The sequence below is a fragment of the Arvicanthis niloticus genome, chromosome 5 (assembly GCF_011762505.2).
Source record: "Arvicanthis niloticus isolate mArvNil1 chromosome 5, mArvNil1.pat.X, whole genome shotgun sequence".
In the NCBI taxonomy this organism is placed as follows: domain Eukaryota; kingdom Metazoa; phylum Chordata; class Mammalia; order Rodentia; family Muridae; genus Arvicanthis; species Arvicanthis niloticus.
The window spans coordinates 100,112,534-100,130,987 of record NC_047662.1 but is presented as its reverse complement, the minus strand read 5'-3'; the positions used below and the strand labels follow the sequence as shown (position 1 = coordinate 100,130,987).

Here is an 18,454-nt window from a genome sequence, read left to right as displayed (position 1 = left end):
CTTTATAACCTAAAATAGAAACCTAACCAACTTTTAATTTTATGCATGAACATACATACGTGCAGATACTGACATTTATGAAATATCTACAAAATATGCTTTCTGACACTAAAAACTACTCACAAATCCACCAGTAGAAGTAAAGAAATAAACTTTATTTCTTGGTCGACTAACCTCCTTCTGTTGCGTGCAGGTGTGTTACATCGTTCCCCTGAGAAGTGATGTTGATTTGGTCGGACTGAAGGGGGCTGCCTATTTGATGTCATCTCCCATGGTCGCATTGGTGGTGAGGGAGCTGGTGATGCTGATGTATAATCAAAGACTGAATGAGAGAGGCGCTGTCTCTTAGGACTTGGACTATCTTCACTCTGTCAATGCAACAAAAAGGATCGACTGAATAAACCCATAAGGATTTTACATTACTTCATATGCAATAGGTAAAAACAATACATTTCTCATTTAAAAAAAAAAAAAAAGGATAGGCATTGTACTAACAATCCAAATTCAAAATCCTAAATTAAGAAATATAGGGGCAGAGGTAGAGAAAAGGGGGTTGGACAGTAAATATACATGTAAAAAAATTGAACTGTTTGAAAAACATTAGATAACAATATATAAGAAACAGACAGGCCAGGCATGGTGGCGCACGCCTTTAATCCCAGCACTTGGGAGGCAGAGGCAGGCGGATTTCTGAGTTCCAGGCCAGCCTGGTCTGCAGAGTGAGTTCCAGGACAGCCAGGACTACACAGAGAAACCCTGTCTCGGAAAAAAAAAAAAAAAAAAAAAAAAAAACCAGACAGGTAACTCTTATATATAGTACCTGACCTTCTAGAAATTCTAACTGACCTGAGAAATGCCATTATGCTATAAGCTATCAGCTCATCCTTTAGATAGTGATGATAAGTTTGGTTGGGAAGAGGCCCTCCTGTTTTCCTGAGTAGGCCCCGACCTCAGGTACTAACCACACACCTCTACCATTCTTGTTGTTTGGGCAGTTATTGCTTTAATGATGGTTACATGAATAAAAGAAAATAAATTTTATATAAAGGAAACCCAACTGATTAAGATCAATAATTCTTTTTAGAATGTCATAGCATTTTGGGATTATCATCCAATCTTCAAAGGTCACAGTATAAGCTTTGTAGCTATAAAATTTATACGACCATGTAACTACTATTAACTCCAGGATTCCCCAACGAAAAAACTGCCAAAATTCCAAATTAACTGAAAATCTGACAGGCTACATTTTGTTGGAAAGACTGTTCCTATTTCTACACTACCTAATCTACACCCCCAAGTTTTAATTATTAGCCATTAAATTACTTTTAATTGATTTACAAAACAATCAATATTTGTGAACAGATACTCTAAGTTTACATTTATTTTTATTTTATACATGATGTTATGCCTGCATGTCTATGCACCATGTACATCCAACGCCTGTGAAGACTAGGAGGATATGAGATCCTCTGAAACTAGAATGGTCATCAACCATACAGGGGACCAGAAACTGAACCCTAGTCCAATGTAAGACCAACAACATGGAGATGTTGTTGACAAAGTAAGCAACATTTCTAACCTCAACAATATCCTAGTTTTAAAGAGACAAGCAAAGAAAACAATTGATTTTAGGAACAAAGCAAACTGATCAATGGAGCTGAACCTAGAGTGTAATTCCAGAACTTGGGAGATAAAGGCCAGAAGATTGGTAATTTTATCATCAAAATATCATCTAACCTATATTCTCTTAATGACATTATTTAAATATACTTGTTTTTAATAAGAAAGCCAGGTTTTATAATGAGAATCCCCAAACTTTAAGAGCACCCTTACACATGGACACATACACATGGACACATATGCACGTATGCCACGTACATAGAGAAAAGCAAGAAAATGACTGCCTAGTAGCCCAGACAGGACGCCAACTTGTTCTATAGGTAATGACTTTGAACTTCTAACCCTCCTCCTTCCTTGTCCTGAGTGTGGGGTTACAGGCATTTTTATGTCGTATTCTATTACATACTTTCGTTTTTGAAGACAGTGTCTAAGTAGCCCAGGCTGGCCTTGAACTCAGAGATCTACCCACTTTTACCTCCTAAATGCTGGAATTAAAAGGGTGTGCCCCAACCACCCAGTAAGAATGGCTACTAACAAGGTATGATTCCCAGTGACACTTGGTGCTGCTAGAATCAAACTCTAAAAGCCACAGAATTATTAGATGGGTCTGTCTTTTTGAAAAAAAAAAATTGTTTTTGAATTCTCAGGGGGGAGAATTCTTTTCTGTAACAGTGGGCTAAGTTTTCAACATACCGATGTCGACAATTTAAATGTGTAAAATGTTAAATCATACAGTTACTACCTCTACTGTACAGAGTACTGGTACAGACTGGGAATCAAGGGAGGAAAGGCAGGAGGATATGTATGAGGTCTTACAATGAATATCAAACAGAAGCAGAAGCAGGTCCCAGCTTCTATCTGATGACTAAAATGTGCCTGACTTTAGCAATCATTGTCCTTTTTGAGGATTTCATTCCCAAAGAAGGAAGGAATTGGCTTATGTTGAGAGAGGTGTAAAGATTCACCTTGACCAATCATGATGGGATAGAGGCAAGCCCACGAGCATGTCTGAGAAGTTTCTAGGTAAGGTTAACTGAGGCAAGAAGATCAATTCTAAATACAATGGCTGGGATTTTGAACTGAACCAAGGAAGGAAGCTGAGCAACCCTGCTTCTGGAATGGAGGGTAGGGGGAAGGCGGCATAGTGAGACCTCACTGCCACCCATCCCCACTGCCACAATGAACCATAACTCAAAATGTGAATCTACAGAGCTCTATCCACAAAAAGTACTTGAAAAGCAAAGCTAATCCCAGCAATGGTGACAGGCAGAGACAGCAGGGCCAGCCAGTGATGAGAACCAGGCCAGTGATGAGACCCTATCTCAAAAGACAAGATAGAAGGTTAACCTCTGCACCAACACAAGGAAAACAAGAACAAAGCACATCAAAGTTAAAGAGTGACACAACTGATCACCAAAGTTTATAAAATGACAAAAACTTTGGTTTACTAACACTGGTGATAGGCTAGGGCAGTGGTTCTTAACCTGTGGGGGTCGATCAACCCTTTCACAGGGGTTGGCTATCAGATATTTATGTTATGATTCATAACAATAGCAAAGATTACAGTTAGAAAGTAGCAATAAAATTACTTTGATGGTTGGGGGTCACCACATGAGGGCTGTATTAAAAGATGACAACATTAGGAGGGCTGAGAACCACTGGCCAGTGAGAGTTTGCCTTACAAGCTTAGGGGCTGGGTTTGAGCCCCAGAGTCACTTCAGGCAGGGAATTATGGCAGTGCTAGAAAAGGCAGAGGCGGGTGGATCTTGGGCCCTGCAACCTGGCTTAGCTGTCTTGTCTCGAGGTAGTGAAAACCATCAGAAGCAAGGCCTTGTAAGGATAAAGAACAACATCTTTCTCTGCTACAGCTGTCCTAATAATGAACCATATGTCCAACTCCACGTGTACAATAAAAACAGTTATTTTATGCCTAAAGAAAACTACAGGGGAGTTGAGTACGTGGAAAATGGAAACCTAGGAAACAGAGAGGGTGTTTTGAGAAAGGAGAAAAACCAAAAAGGTTGAGCTTTGCAACAGAGACTTGTTAATACCAGCTGAACATAACAAGTCCTTGACTCAAAATTTTAACAAAATATTAAAAAAAAAAAAAACCCCAACAAATTAGTAAGTATGTAAGCAATTAAATACATAAATGGCTGGAGAGATGGCTTGGTATTTAAGAGCACTTATTACTCTTGGAGCCCATTATTCATATAGGTGGCTCACAGGGTCTATGGCCCATGTCATAGCTTTAGGGGCGCGCGCGCACACACACACACAACACACACACAAAATCATTGAAAAATATTTAGAAAGAAGACAAAGTAAAAGGTATCCATGAAAAGCCAATGTCAAGAGACTACACTAAAGGAATGACTTTCTGAGAATCCCCTCCTCATGTGGTAACAAGGTTTCATTTCTATTTATTGCATGTGTCTGTGGATTTCAGATCCCTTACAGCTGGAATTACAAGCATTTGTGAGCTGTCTTAGTGGGAGCTGGGATGCAAACTCCATTCTTCATGGAAAGAACAGGAGTGTTCTTTACCACTGAGCAATGCTGAGTAATATCTACAACACGCCAGGTTTTTAAGAGGAAGAGAGGCACAGCTGAAACTAACAAATGATACTCATTTTGACAGAGAATTGGCCATTGCATCTGTATTTCTCAGGTCTTCGTAAGACCCACCAACTTTCTTATCCAGGGCAGCAACTGAGTAGAGAAAAATCTCTGGCTCCCCTGGAGAGTACAGTGGAAAGCCTTGTTCTAAAGATAGAGAAAAGACTAAATTAGCACTCTAAACAAAATTAAAATACTTCTTACTTTTCAACAGACCCCAGGGATTAGGGTATATCATATGACTAGAGAGAAACGTATGAGTAGTCAGAGGGTACATATAACATGACTAGTTAGAGGGTAGCATATGCCTAACATGGGCAAAGGTCTCGTTTCAACTGCTAATAGCTTTGGAAGAAAAAAAGCAAAACAGGAAAATACCAGTACAGTTAGCTCTAGCTTTTAACTTTAATGTTTTATTTTTAAACCAAGGGTTTTAATCTATTGCATTTGTAATTACTAAATCTAAAGTTAATACTCATCCCTGAAGCCTTCAACAGAATATGAAGAACACAGAAAATGAGAAGTATTTATTGGTGTCCGTAGTTAAGTGTATTGTTTAGCAATTTAAAAAATTCTTTTATTTTTGGGATACAGGATAGCCCTGGCTGGCTCTTAACTCAATAGATTTGCCTTTCTCTGCCTCCCATACTGGGATTAAAGGTGCATGACATCATATCCAGCCTTAAAATTTCTTTCCTTCCTTCCAGTTTTGTTTCTTTGTGTTTTGAGATAAGGTCTCTCTCTATATATAGCCTTAGTAGTCTCAGAACAATATGTAGACCAGGTTGATCTTGAACTTGCAGAAATCTGCCTCCTTCAGACTCAGTAGTGCTGGAATTAAAGGCACTTGCTACCAGCTCTGGCTTTACATTTCTAAAGCATCAGTCACCAAATTATAGAGTTTCAGTGTGCAGACAATGCTGTAATCAAAACAGTAGTCAATATGCCACACAACTCACAGACAACTAAACCTCCTAAAACAATTATGTGCTAAATACTTACAAATGTATTTACAGAAACGTGAATATCTAAAGGTAGTGTGATATAGTAAACACAACACCGCTAAAATCAGATGAGGCCCTTGCTCTACAAATAATCGGATATTGAACTTTTTAAAGCCTATTTCTTTACTTAGAACAAGATGCCTAGTTTATTTTGGGATTTAAGAACAGTAACACATAATGCACACGTAACAGAGAATCCAGCACAAATTCTAACAGGAATACCAGACTAACGAGCCCTAGATCACCTAGAGGTGATACTCACAGCACGTGACAATCTTACTGTGTCCTAAGTATTTCTCTTTAACCAGTCAAAGTTCAAGAGCCAGTGATTTGTATGAGCAAATCCGAGTAATCATGTTAATAACCCAAAGATGGTTTTAATATATCTGTACTCATTTTTATCTTATATTAAATTTCTTTAAATCAAATTTATGTGTAGGTACTAGGAGGTACAGAAAACAAATACCTTATGCTCTGGGCACTAAGCAAGCAGTGGTGACTTAAAGCAGATGCTTTCATTTCCCTCTCCTACACACCTTACATGTTAGCATCTCCTATCTACAGAAACTGATGGTTAGAACAAATGATTAAGACAAAAAATTTTTTTAAAAGAGTATTAAGTGGTAAAATAATGAACAGTAGCTCAAGACAAGAGATTCTTCAGAAAAGCTCAGAGTTACCTTCAAGAAGTCTCTGAGAAGACTGTTAACTTCCACATACAACAGAAAGTAAGAGGATACTCACAAGCCTGTTTAAACCTTCCTAGAAACAAGCTAGAATGTATCTGTGCCTCTCAGCCCTGTGTAGGGAAAGGGTAAACATATAAGAACCTGGAAGAAAGCTTTGAAGTGAGCATCCTCTTGAATGGTAGTGTTCTGATCACTTGGGAGGAGAGGGAACAGGCTCTGAAGTCTCACCCTTTCACAAATCACCTTGTTAGGATGGCCAGGCAGAGGTGCTGAATTGGCCCCGGGAGATATCTGGGAAAAAGAGGGAGAAGAAAAGGATAGTTCATGGCCAGCCACACCAGTATGGAGAATCAAGTCTGTCAAGGACCGTTTGGGCTTTCTAGTGTTTGATAATACTTGGGGGGCGGGGTAACTTTAAACATCAGAATATACAGGAGGCTGTCTCTAGCAATGGAGCTTCTCACACACACAAAATCTTGAGATAAAAAAAAAAAATCACAGCTTGGAAATTTAAGTTCTTGTTCCCCAAATACCTAGTAATAATCTCTTTTTGGCGACCCCTAAAGGTCAGACAGACTTCAGGTCAAGACCTGAAGTAAAATCACTTAAGTAGAGTGATGAATGTCTGCCTACACTGTATTTTTTCTCAGTGTACTTTTAGTGAGCATGGGAAAAAAAAAAAAAAAAAAAAAGACTTGACAATACTTATGGTAAAAGTTCTATACTATCAGAGAAAAGACTGTACAACATATACAAATGCTATGTTTAATGGGGGATGGCCTCTCCATTCTATTCAATAAACCTTAGCTACATTCATTCAGTACTAGGGAGGCTGTGTTCGGCAAGAACATCCCAAGTTCTAAGCTAACCTGGGCTAGAAATCATGATCCTGTCTCAAGATTAAAAAAAAAAAAAAAAAAAAAAGGCAAATGAAAAATCCACAAACAGTAACAAAAGGCCAAATAATAGAAACAACACAAAACTAGAGGCTCTGCTAAGGAAATGAAGACAAACTCTGAAGTCTGAAAGTAAACAGCTTGTAGCTTAAAAACCTAGACTGTAGGTTAAATCTCCTTAAATTTGTGTGAATCTGTAGCAATTAAAAACCATGAACAACATTCTTCACTATATTGTGACAGTAAAATTTTCCTTGGGGACTCCAAGTTTAAAATTTTGCTTGTACTCACACATACAAAAAAATTAAATAAGATAAAATAAAATGTGCTTAACACTGTGCTTTTACAGTTTTTGCCTCATTTCTTCCCTCAGTCTTAGATTTAAAAGTCTCCTTGGTAACAAGCACCAAAAAAAAAGGCATGGTTTCCTACCTTCAACAAGTATATGCTATCAAAAAAGGAGGGAAGGGAAAGGAAAGAAAAAGAACCAAGTAAACCGTTGTTTAGCAAGTTTTTGATGAAGCTGACATTGAGGGCTCTGCTCTGATAGCTGGCAGGGAGCACAATAGTAAGGAAACAATTTTCAGTATGGCAGATTGTAAAGAAGATGCTAGAGAAGAAATTAAAGACATCATAAAATTGAATGCTGTAATACTGCCTGGCCCTCTGTAACTTTGTTGTCCCTGTGGTATAAACCTCATAAACATGGTAAGAACAAAAATACTGCCAAAGATCTATCACCACCCTCATAAGTTAATAAAGAGAAATACTTGTTAAGTTTACTACACAGTGTATTTTGGATCTAAACTACTGTTTATCTCTGTATTATAAACATAATGTGCTAATGTTCTTTATGAGTATACACGGGTGAAAGAATATTTACTGTTTTCCAAAAACTAATAAGCATTATATACATATATGTAAAAGAACTAAGCTATAAAGATTAAAAAATAAAAATCCCTATGACCTTATTTTAATTAAAAAAGTGAGGACCAACAAGATGGCTTAGTAGGTAAAAGGTCTTGCCACCAAACCTGATGACATGGATTAGATCCCTGGAACTCACATAGTGGGTAGAGAAAGAGAATTTACTGCCAAAAGTTTGTTTTCCGATCTCCACGTGTCATGGTTTAAATGTGTGCCACCCTATTAAATAAACGTGAAAGGTGGTGGGACAAAATAGAAGCAAGCAACCAACAACAGTATGATATTTAAGTACTATAAAGCAGAAAAATACTGAAACATAATTAAATTGATAAGAAATAGAAAGCAGATTTGATTCCCAGCATAGCAAAAGAAAAAAGTTCATTCAGCCTTGCAAGTAGCTTGTGCCTCTAATCATAGCACTCCAGAGGCTAAGATAGAACTGTTACAAATTTTAGGCCAGCCTTACATAGTAGGAAGTCCTTTCTCAAAACAATAAAATAGTTAAGGGTTTATTTGCCATTCTTGATCTTCATTCAGCAAGGAATGTCACAAACTCTCTCCAAATGAGCTATTCCTTCTTCTAGTTAATACTCTGCCTGCAATTTTCTTGAGCTTTTTTTTTTAATGTTCACAGTAAGATCTGTATTTTTTTTAAACATTTTACAAGTAAATGGATGTTTTGTCTGTATTGTGCACATGTGCACCAGGTGCCCTTGGAGACCGGAAGAGGGGAATACCCTGAACTGGAATTATATACAGTTGTGAGATGCCTGTGGGTGCTGGGAATCAAACTCAAGTCTCCTGAAAGAGCAGCCAGTGTTCTTAACTGCTGAGCTCTCTCAGGCGCTGTACTGTGTTTTAAGCAGGTCATTACCATCAACAATCATGGTCAGTTTTACAAATCACAAGTACAAGCAACTAGCTAGCAAAACAGAAATCATAGTCAGCTTTATTCTTCACTCTTTGATCCTCTGGAAAATTTAAGAGTTCCATCAGCATAAGTAAAAACAAACAACAAATCCCTAGCACCCTTGGCTCTTGTCATACTAAGAGATTTCAAGTATATCTTTTCTATCCACAATAGTTTTCTTCTGTCAGAAGCTCCAATTATCTCTAAAGACAAATAATATGGTAGAAGAAATTATATTCAAGTCCTACAGAATCTATAACAAACCACTGCTGGGCTTGATCGAAACCAGCACTGATTTCACAGTAAGTTCATAGTATTTGTGTGAAATATATGGTAAACAGATTTCCTATATAAAATGTCACCATAAAATCCCATCACTCATGTATAATCCTCCCTCATTATGCTTGGAGCAGATTCCATTGATTTGGGGTGGGGGGCAAAGTAGGAATGAGTCTCAGGGTGATCAAGATGCCAACAGCTGAGTTTAAGTTAAACAGAGAGAGCATCCTAAGAGGGCCGACTTAATCCAAGGACGTTCTTAAAAAACAGAACTGAGCCATTCTTGAGAAGCTCTCTATAAGCCTTCCAAACTAAGGTACAGTGCTGTCAGAAGAGAGAAGGGAGCCACAGAGCAGGGAATTCGGGACAGCAGCCCTAGGCACTGGAGCAGTTACCATAATCTATCAACCAATGATTTCAAGAGAGAACCACCAAGTAAAAGAGTTTGAGCTCCAGCCAGGTAAGAAAGATACTTGTACCAGGTCTTCTCATACAAGGTTTCTGGCTGGTTGGTTTTCTTGACGAAGGATCTCAGTATGTAACTCAGGCTGGCCTTGAACTCAAGAGATGTTTGCCTCTGCCTCCCAAAAGCTAGGATTAAAGTCTGAGGTTACTTTTTGTTTTTTAATGTTTGTTTACAAGTAACTATATGACAAATTCATCCAGTGCAGCTGGAAAGTAAGACTAATGTCTACATACACCGTTTAAGCATCAGAACATTAGTACTTCCTGATACTTTCTGTTTAAGTGGCCCTTCTCTGTTTGGGCAGCTAATAACATCAATAACAATTTAATCCTAGTGCTAATAGGATTTATTGAAAACACTGTTCCTTCTTAAACTGTTTCTAATGGTAGCTTTTCACCATATTCAGTTAGTTGTTTTGTTTTTTTTTTTTTCATAAAAATGAATGAAGCAGAAAGATTTAACAGTCTTCTGTGCCAGCTTTTTGGTCTGTTTTTAAGACAGAGAATGGCCTTAACTTAACCAGCATCCGGCCTCAGACTCCTGGGAATTAGGATAACGGATGAGCACTACAATTGCCAGGAGAGTATATTAAATGATGTACTGTTTACAAATTAAGTTGCTTGAAACCTGACTTCAATCCCTAAGATCCACATGTACACCCTGGTACAGGTGAGGCACACACATAAGATAAATGTAAATTTTTAAATTTACAATTTTTATCAGTGATTTCTTTCCTTAATCACTTTTTATTTCTTGGTGGATTTTTCTGAAATCCTTTCAACATATTATAAATTGTTGATGTAATCAAATTAGGCCTGTCACATTTCTATACATATCTAAGTTGTGCTTTATGCCCACCTTCCTGTCTTACATGTCCCCAATCATTCTGTTCCCTAAGTGTCTCTCTTCAGAGAAAGCATGCCATATTTGTCTCACCTGAAAGTTCCACCAACTTTCCTGGAGATAAAAAGCAAACTCACAAAAATACTGAATCTAACATATGTGCTCTGAAGCAAAAAAGGTGAAAATCCTGTAAATCTGCAAATGTTCCTACACAGCTGTAGTATGGTAGCACAACACTGTAATTCTAGAACTCTGGAGAGCCAGAAGTTCAAAGCCAACCTCAGCTACACAGGAAGCCATCTGGTCTGTAGGAAATCTTGTCTCAATACACAAGTTTAGGACAAAATAGAAGTATGGTTAAACATGTGGTACATCATAAATCTGAGATTTTAGTTCAGAAACCACAATCTGTGTTTAGCACGGTTACTATTACCTAGAAGTGTAATATACTCTACCCAGTGAGAGGATAAATCTCCCAAACTAATTGAATGATACAACAGTCAGCTTTTCTGGATTATGTCACAAGTTTATTATGAATCTGCTCACAATTAAACACACTAATAAAAACTTGGAGTGCTGAGTGATAGCTCGGGATAATTTGCTTGGCTCACAAGCATGAGGACTTGAGATCCATTCCCCAGAATCCACATAAAGTCAGGAAGAATAATATACATCTATAATCCCAGAGCTCCTGTATTAAAACGAGCAACAGACAGGAGACCCCATGAAATTCACCAATCAAGTTAGTCTGGTATATGCAGCAGTGTGCTAGAGACCCTGTCTCAAGATGGTAGATAAGAATGAATACCTAAGGTTATCCTCTGACCTCTTAGCACCAGTTTTGAGACGTCACTAGGCACTAATTGGGATATAAATTGAGTGTTTTTTTTTTTTTTTTTTTTTGGTTTTTCAAGACAGGGTTTCTCTGTGTAGCCCTGGCTGTCCTGGAATTCACTCTGTAGACCAGGCTAGCCTTGAACTCAGAAATCCGCCTGCCTCTAAATTGAGGTATTTCAGGGAAGGTGATTACTACTGTTCAACACTGGAACTCATGTGCTAAGTAAAGCTTATTCCCATTCTTGAGTTAAGACAAACTAAGTAGATCTATGTCTTTTGGGAGGCACTCAAAACCAAGGTTGGTAAGAATAACTAAAGACTACTTGCTCCCTCTCCTTTCCCCAGTCCAGAGTTCCGTGACCAAGGGTAAGGAAGAGAAGTGAGACACAACTAATTAGTATGGACAGACAAACTGGGAGGAAATGACATAGCGTGGATCACCCCTGTACTTCATTTGTTTAAATTTCTTTCATTTTTACAAAGAATTCAATCATTTAGTTCCTTTAGTCAATGTCATAACAAGTATTTAATATCTTCTGATAGATGGAATAGAATCAGAACTATATGTACAAATTAATATCGAAATGCTTATGTTCCCTGGAGAGAAACTGAGAGCAAAGTATGAATAAGGCAAAGCGAATATTTGTATATGCACCTTGTTGAAAAACAAGCAGAAAAAAAACTGTAAGCAGCCCAAGAGACACCATGCAACAATCAAGACTAATCAAGAACTACCTACTTTTCCAGTAAGAGAGATTGCAAAACAGTGCTCCAAACTAATGGCAGCACAAAATACAAACCAGAACTAAAGATAAACATCCTGACCAATGGTCTTTCTACACTGCTCAAGTATCTAACCATGTTGGAGATTTTTATTTTGAAGACTTCTCAGCATATTAACTTAAGTAAAACTATGATCACAGTGCCTGGCAATGCTAACAAGCTAACTAAAAGACTTATGCACTGCCAGGGCAAAGAGGGGCAATAGCTCCTCTATCCTCTTCATTATGATGCTTACAGACTCCCTCAAACACCGGCTCTAGTAGAGAAAAGTCTTCATGCATACCCACATTAATATTTACCGACTTATTAAGGATAGGGCCTGATGGCTCAGCAGGTGAAGGTACTTGCGTCAAAGCTGGAGACTTATCAACCTCCAGAACCCATAAGGTAGAGGCACCCAACCACGTAGGGTAAGTTGTCCACACATATTGTTAAAAACATTTTTTTTTAAAAAATCAAGATGGGCATAAACTTCAACAAGCATAGAAACACAAACAACTACCTTTTGGGATAATGTAAGACACCACTGGTGAAGAATCAGAATATTTAAATACAATTCTTTCCTAACTTACAGAGAATGTGAGGCCAAAACCTCTTGGGAGCAGAACTTAACACTATCCATAAGTCCTCCAGTTCTTGTAAAATAAGTAGTACTTATTCCTACAGAAAATCACATAACTGACTTTAAAGTAGAACCTTATAATGAACAGGCTTAAGATGAGTGAATTTTCTAAAGGCAAAATACATTATATTAGTATGTTTATAAACTAAAAGGAACTATCTCAAGAGGACAATTCGGTGATACAATTCCCACTCAAAATTGTAATCTTTGAATGTTATATACTTCCGCACCAGATCCAACACGTTTGATCTTGTCATTTTTCTCGTAAGTTGGATTTCTCCATTAGACTGTGTGTTTCCCAAAATGAACAAAAGTTTACTTTATTTTTCGACTGTGATTTAAATGATTGAAATTCCTTAAATTCTGGTTACAAAGCTGTATGCTATTTAAAGAAACTTCGATAAGTAAATGTTACTACACTAGAATCTACAAAACAGGCAGTACTCGGTAGACTTAAGAATTTCAAGTACTGTGTATGAGGGCTGAATACATTTCAATGTCCACCTCGTATAAAGAAAGAAATCGCAACTCATACGATGTTAGCAACGACTATATGTAAGTATTCAACTCTACAGTAGAAGAATTAGCACGTTAACTTTTACTGAATAGCCTGCAACACAAAAGCGTTGTCCCCGTTGGATGATACAGAGGAAAAAATAGTTCTCTTTGGCTTTCGGTAACTCGAAAAATTCCGGTTTCAAAAACCAACCTCTCTCATTCTTCAGCCCTGAAAGGAAGAACTTCCATCCACTGAGAACAAAACGGAGCCCGTCCAGAAACCCGCGGAGGTAGAAGGCCGCGAGAGAGGACCCCTCCAACCGGGTTCTGAGTTCTCCCAAGTGACATCATCATTTCACCTGCGTCTCGTCCAGGCAGGGGCGGGCTGGCTCCCCGCCGCCGCCGCCGCCACCGCCACCGCCGCGGGAACAAAGAGCGCCAGGCTGCCGGGAAACGTCCGCCGAGCGCGGCCCGCCGGCTCCCAACCTCCCGCGGCCAGTACCGCCCTCGCGCGGGAGCCAACGGCCGTCACCGCCAGTACCTGCGAGGGGAGGCTCCGCCCTGCGGGGCTGCTCCCGCCGCTCCGGGCCGGGCCGCCGCCTCCTATTGTGACTGCTCGCCCGGCCAGCGGCCAGCTCGCCAGGACAGCCGTCCCCGGTCTTCCTTGGCCTCGGAACCTGGGTTCCGACTGAGGCGCTGTCAAGGCGCTTTCTTCCTCTTGGCACCATCACATGGGCCTCTCCAGAAAACCACTGCTCCACGCCCTACGCTGAAGGAGCTGGCTAGCGCCTCGGAGGCCCCATCTTTCCTGCCCGCCGTCCCAACCGCCCGGGCCTCCGGAGGCCCGCCCGCCAGCCGCATGGGGGGGGGGCGCCCCAACCCAACGCAACCCACCCCACTGCACCCCTTCTCCGCGCTCGCGGACCCACGCGGGCCGCGCCGGCGCAGTGGATTGCGCTGCGTGCGCAGGCGATAGCCCGAGCACTGTGCTGCGGACCACAGAGCCTCCCACCTCTGAGTTCCGACGCCCGCCCCTCCCCTCGCCTGCACAAACCTAGCCAGCCAAGCGCAGGATCGCCGGAGAGCTCCGCCTCTTTCCCCACGCCGAGCCCCCTTTGTTTCCACCCGCGGGGGCGGGGCCGCGCAGTCCAGGCCGCTCCGGCCAGTTCCGGCAACAGAGCCGGTGCGCAGCACCCCTGCGCAGCCCCGCCCAGCTCACCCGCTTGGCTGGCCCCGGCAGCGGAGGTGGGGAGGTGGGGAGGTGGGGCAGTGTCTTCCAAGGCAGAGAGTGCCTAACGCTGCGGCAGCTTCCGCTCCCGCCAGCAACTCTAAAACTCACCAGTAGAGCCAGTAAACCTCATAATATAGTATGTATTTACATGACCGAAGAGGTAGGAACTTTTACTGATGTAGACACGTGGTCTCAAAAAAAAAAAAAAAAACAAAAACAAAAAACAAAACAGGCGTGTATCTAACTTGTCCAACCCTCAGACGATTGTGACAGATTCTGTGACTTTGCTGAGATAGGAAGTTAAGTTTGAATACTAAATGAAGCCTCGGGTCACTTCTGCGTTCAAGATCCAATAGAGAATACAAACCCTATATTGGCTCAATAAATCCAAGGAAAAGAATTATTCAATATCATCGGAAATTATGGAAGGGTAGGCTTTGCAAATAGATAGAAATTACAAGTTTCTTTAAAAGTTTAAAAGTTTTTGGCTGTCCTGGAACTCACTCTGTAGACCAGGCTGGCCTCGAACTCAGAAATCCGCCTGCCTCTGCCTCCCAAGTACTGGGAAGTACTGGGATTAAAGGCGTGCGCCACCACTGCCTGGCTCTTTAAAAGTTAAAGGATCAATGAGCAGAAACCCCAGACTGAGCTGGGCATGGTGGGCTCAAAAACTGGGAAGGTTGAGAAAGAGGACTTCAGGGAGCTTGAGGTCCGCCTGGTCTACTGTATTAAAAATCCGGTCTAAAGACTTAGAGTCAAAGAAAGAAGGTCAGGAGTAGGAGGAGGCGAAGAATAAACAGGAAGGAGGACAGAGAAGGGAAAGCCTTTAGAAGGCATAACCCTTCTCTTCTTCCTTCACTGAGTCTCAGTGGCCTCGGGTAAGAAAAGCAATACTAAAATGTTTCAGGATCTTCTTGGAACATATACATTGTTTATGAATAACTCCACATGGTAATTACGTACGTCTGTCAACCAGTATCAGACTGAGCACCACTGCTCTATTGTGACTAACTCCAAGGCTCACTATTTCAGGTGCTTGGCAACTGCTGAAGCAAAGTTCTAGCAATTCTTGTATACTTACAAAGGGAAGCTGGAAAGAGACAGCAGGACCCTGTAAACTATTCCCTCACCCCAGTTCTACACTCCCATTGTAAAGCTTTCCCTTTTCTTTGTCCCCTACCCCAAACTCACTCTTAGACCAGGCTGGCCTTTAACTCACAGAGATCCATTTGCCTCTGCCTCTAGGAGCGTGCCCCATTATACCCAGCTTCTAAATGCCTTTTTTAAAAAATTGGATATTTTATTTGCATTTCAGAAAAAAAACATCTGAAATGTAAATAAAATATTCAACAAAAAAAATCTGAAATCTAAATGCTTTCTTAACCCCCAAGTTTGATACAGATAAAACCACAGTGAGAAGGCATGCTTTTCAATAGACAACTGACAATCTAATGTGGCAGGGCTGAAATTCCGTCTGAGTAGTTGTTCAACAGTAGTTCAGCTAAAGCTGTGCTTGCTGTCTTTTTTTCACAGTGGCAGAAAGCCCTGTTAAAGAGCTTAAAAAACAAAACCCAAAAAACTAAAAAACCTTTTCTGTACATCTGCACAGCCCAGAAGGTATCAGAGATATACCACACGGACACCAGAAGGTATAGCACTTGAAATGTATGTAATTAGTATACGAGTGAACTAGCATTTTGAAGCTGCATATCCAGCATCTGAAGGAAAAGTTGCTGTGGCAAGAGCTTTCTGAGAACTTCAAGGAGGCCCTTTAAAAGTGGCTTTCCTGTCAGGTGGAAATTGTGACTGTCTTCATGAAGTCCTTTATCAGATCACTCACTGCCTAGGAAATGAGGAAGTGCTCAAGTGGACTTCAAATGTAGCTGGTCCTGTTACTGAGCTCAGCCCAGGGGCCTTGCCCTTCTAATATTACGGAGTAAGAGCAGTCATCAGAAACCTCCTCTAGATAGGCATCCCACTTCAGACAGGAACCATATCGAAGCTCAGATTTGATCACAAACTACGAAAACTCACACCACTCCAAATCTGTATTCAGTTTCATTTTCCCAAGGATTTGGCTCTAACCATTCTCCTCCTCATGTCATCAAGCTCTCTGTCTTTACTGGGACATTACTAACACAACATTAACTTTCTCCACCTTTAAGTTTTCAACAGTACACACACCTGCCTATCTACCTCTCCCTTTAGGGAGGTCATTAAAGAGTTTTTCTAAGAGATATGTATTTATTTCATGTTTAGATACTTATGCTAGAATACCATTTGGTGAGGTGGTCATCAAGTTGGCTTTCTTCAGGCAGGGTATAGTAGCACATGCCTCTGATCCCAGCATTTGAAAGGCTAAGAGCAGGCAGATTAAGAATTCTGGTCCAGCCTGGGTTGTGTACAAGACAGTCTCAAAACATTCTTTATCACCCTCACAGATTGTATTTCTGGGTTCAGAAATCTTGCCCACTATTGTCTTTCGAATTTCAAGAAAAAGTTTTAATAATTCTAAAGAAAAAAGAGCAAATAGGATTCTAATTAGGACTTCACTGAATCTAGAGATGAAGAGGCACTGTTAGTTTGTAATGCCAAGTCCTCCAACACCTGAACAAGATGAAGCCTTTTATTTGCTCAGAAGGTTTTTTTCAATCACGATTCACACTAATCTGTAATTATATTTCAGTTCTTAGGTTTGTTCCAATTGACTTTTCTAATTCAGTTAGTAATTATAATAGTTAATATCAACCCTTGAAGCTTTTTAAAATAAACAATCCTGTTTAAATTCTGTATATTCAGATAAAAATAACAGTACTTTTTTTCTTGCCATGTCTTTCTGCACCAGCTGGTAAGTACACCCAGTCAGAGGGAGGCATCCACCCTAGTCAGAGGGAGGCATCCACCCCAGTCAGAGGGAGGCAGCCACCCCAGTCAGAGGGAGGCAGCCACCACAGTCAGAGGGAGGCAGCCACAGAACAACCTTGTTTTTCCTATCAAATCTCCACTAGACAACTGTGGTCATTGAGTATGGAGTTTTCAGGGTATTTTCAGGGAAATAATTTAAGGAGTGTCTTCTATTTCTAACTTGCTGAAAGAGCATCAAATGGTGGTTTAATATAGTATTTCTTGTCTGTTTAAATAGTTCTATAATAAAATAATGCAATTTTATTAAATGTCTTATTTCCCTCATTGAACTGTAAGCTCCTTGAAGGTAGTTCTTATTTCTCCTCTACAAGTATTTTTCCACTAAAATCAGGTGAAAGAAACTGGTAAGATAAAAGCTTGCAATGGCTACACAGAAGAGCCTACAGCATCTACAAGCAAGCTACTTGTAGATCCACTGCAAAACAACCCACCTGTGCAGTTTCACCAGAAATGTTAACACCTGCCCACAGGAAAGCCTAATTAGCAGCAACTTTCAATTAGAGCTTCTAAAAACCAGAAGGGGGCAGCAAAGGCCCATCCGAATCCAAGCTCACTTAGCAGCCAGTAACCTACCAGGCTTTGGCTGTTTCAACTGTACAGAGGTAGGACCACAGACACTAGCACAAGAAAAAAAAAATATGGCAGTGACAATAAGAAGTGGGAGGGGTGACATTAGCCAGAAAGAAAGAAAGAAAGAAAGAAAGAAAGAAAGAAAGAAAGAAAGAAAGAAAGAAAGAAAGAAAGAAAGAAGAGGAAGGAAAGAAGGACTCAATCTGTATGCCCAGGACCAAAAGGACAGAAAAATAGAGACGGACAGCATATGAGAGCACGTGCATGCATAGAGCAACATATTCCTTTCTAGGTCAGGATGTGCAGGCAGGAACTGACTCTGAAGCAGACCCTGCATGATCTGCCTGTACTTTTAAAAAATACCTTTTTGGTTATATCTGTGTGCATTCAATTGTATGTGAGAGCACAGCAAACATGTTGTTGGGTACTGGGGTCTCTTGATTTTGTTGCTGCCTATGCCAGGAGGATTGGTCCAAAGCTTCTAGGGGTTCTCCTGTCTCCTTCCATTTCCCTATTAGAGCACAGAGATTACAGATACACAGCTGTATACACAGGAAGAAACTAACGACAGATGTGTTACCCTGTTTGACCTACATTTTCTAAAGTTTATGATAGTGGAACACTAAACTGTACTCATTCTCATTTTAGTGTCTCAATGTAAATATGTAGTGAGAAGTTTGATTTCTTTAAAAACTCACTAGGAATATGTTTGCTTTAATCTCAGGTGTCTATGAT

General features: G+C 40.3%; 1 protein-coding gene across 20 annotated transcripts in view; it reads right to left on the bottom strand.

Moving 5' to 3' along the window:
• Rnf38 (ring finger protein 38) overlaps positions 1-18,454 on the bottom strand; it is a 103,005-nt gene that overhangs the window by 25,801 nt on the left and 58,750 nt on the right. For 2 of the 20 annotated variants that reach the window (XM_034502211.2, XM_076935063.1), the window contains one exon: positions 175-368. In XM_034502211.2, coding sequence (XP_034358102.1) covers positions 175-368 — 194 coding nt within the window. Of the gene's footprint in view, positions 1-174; positions 369-6,073; positions 6,224-13,204; positions 14,334-18,454 lie in introns of those variants that run through there. The other 18 variants (XM_076935059.1, XM_076935061.1, XM_076935058.1 and 15 more) reach the window with 18 other exon arrangements.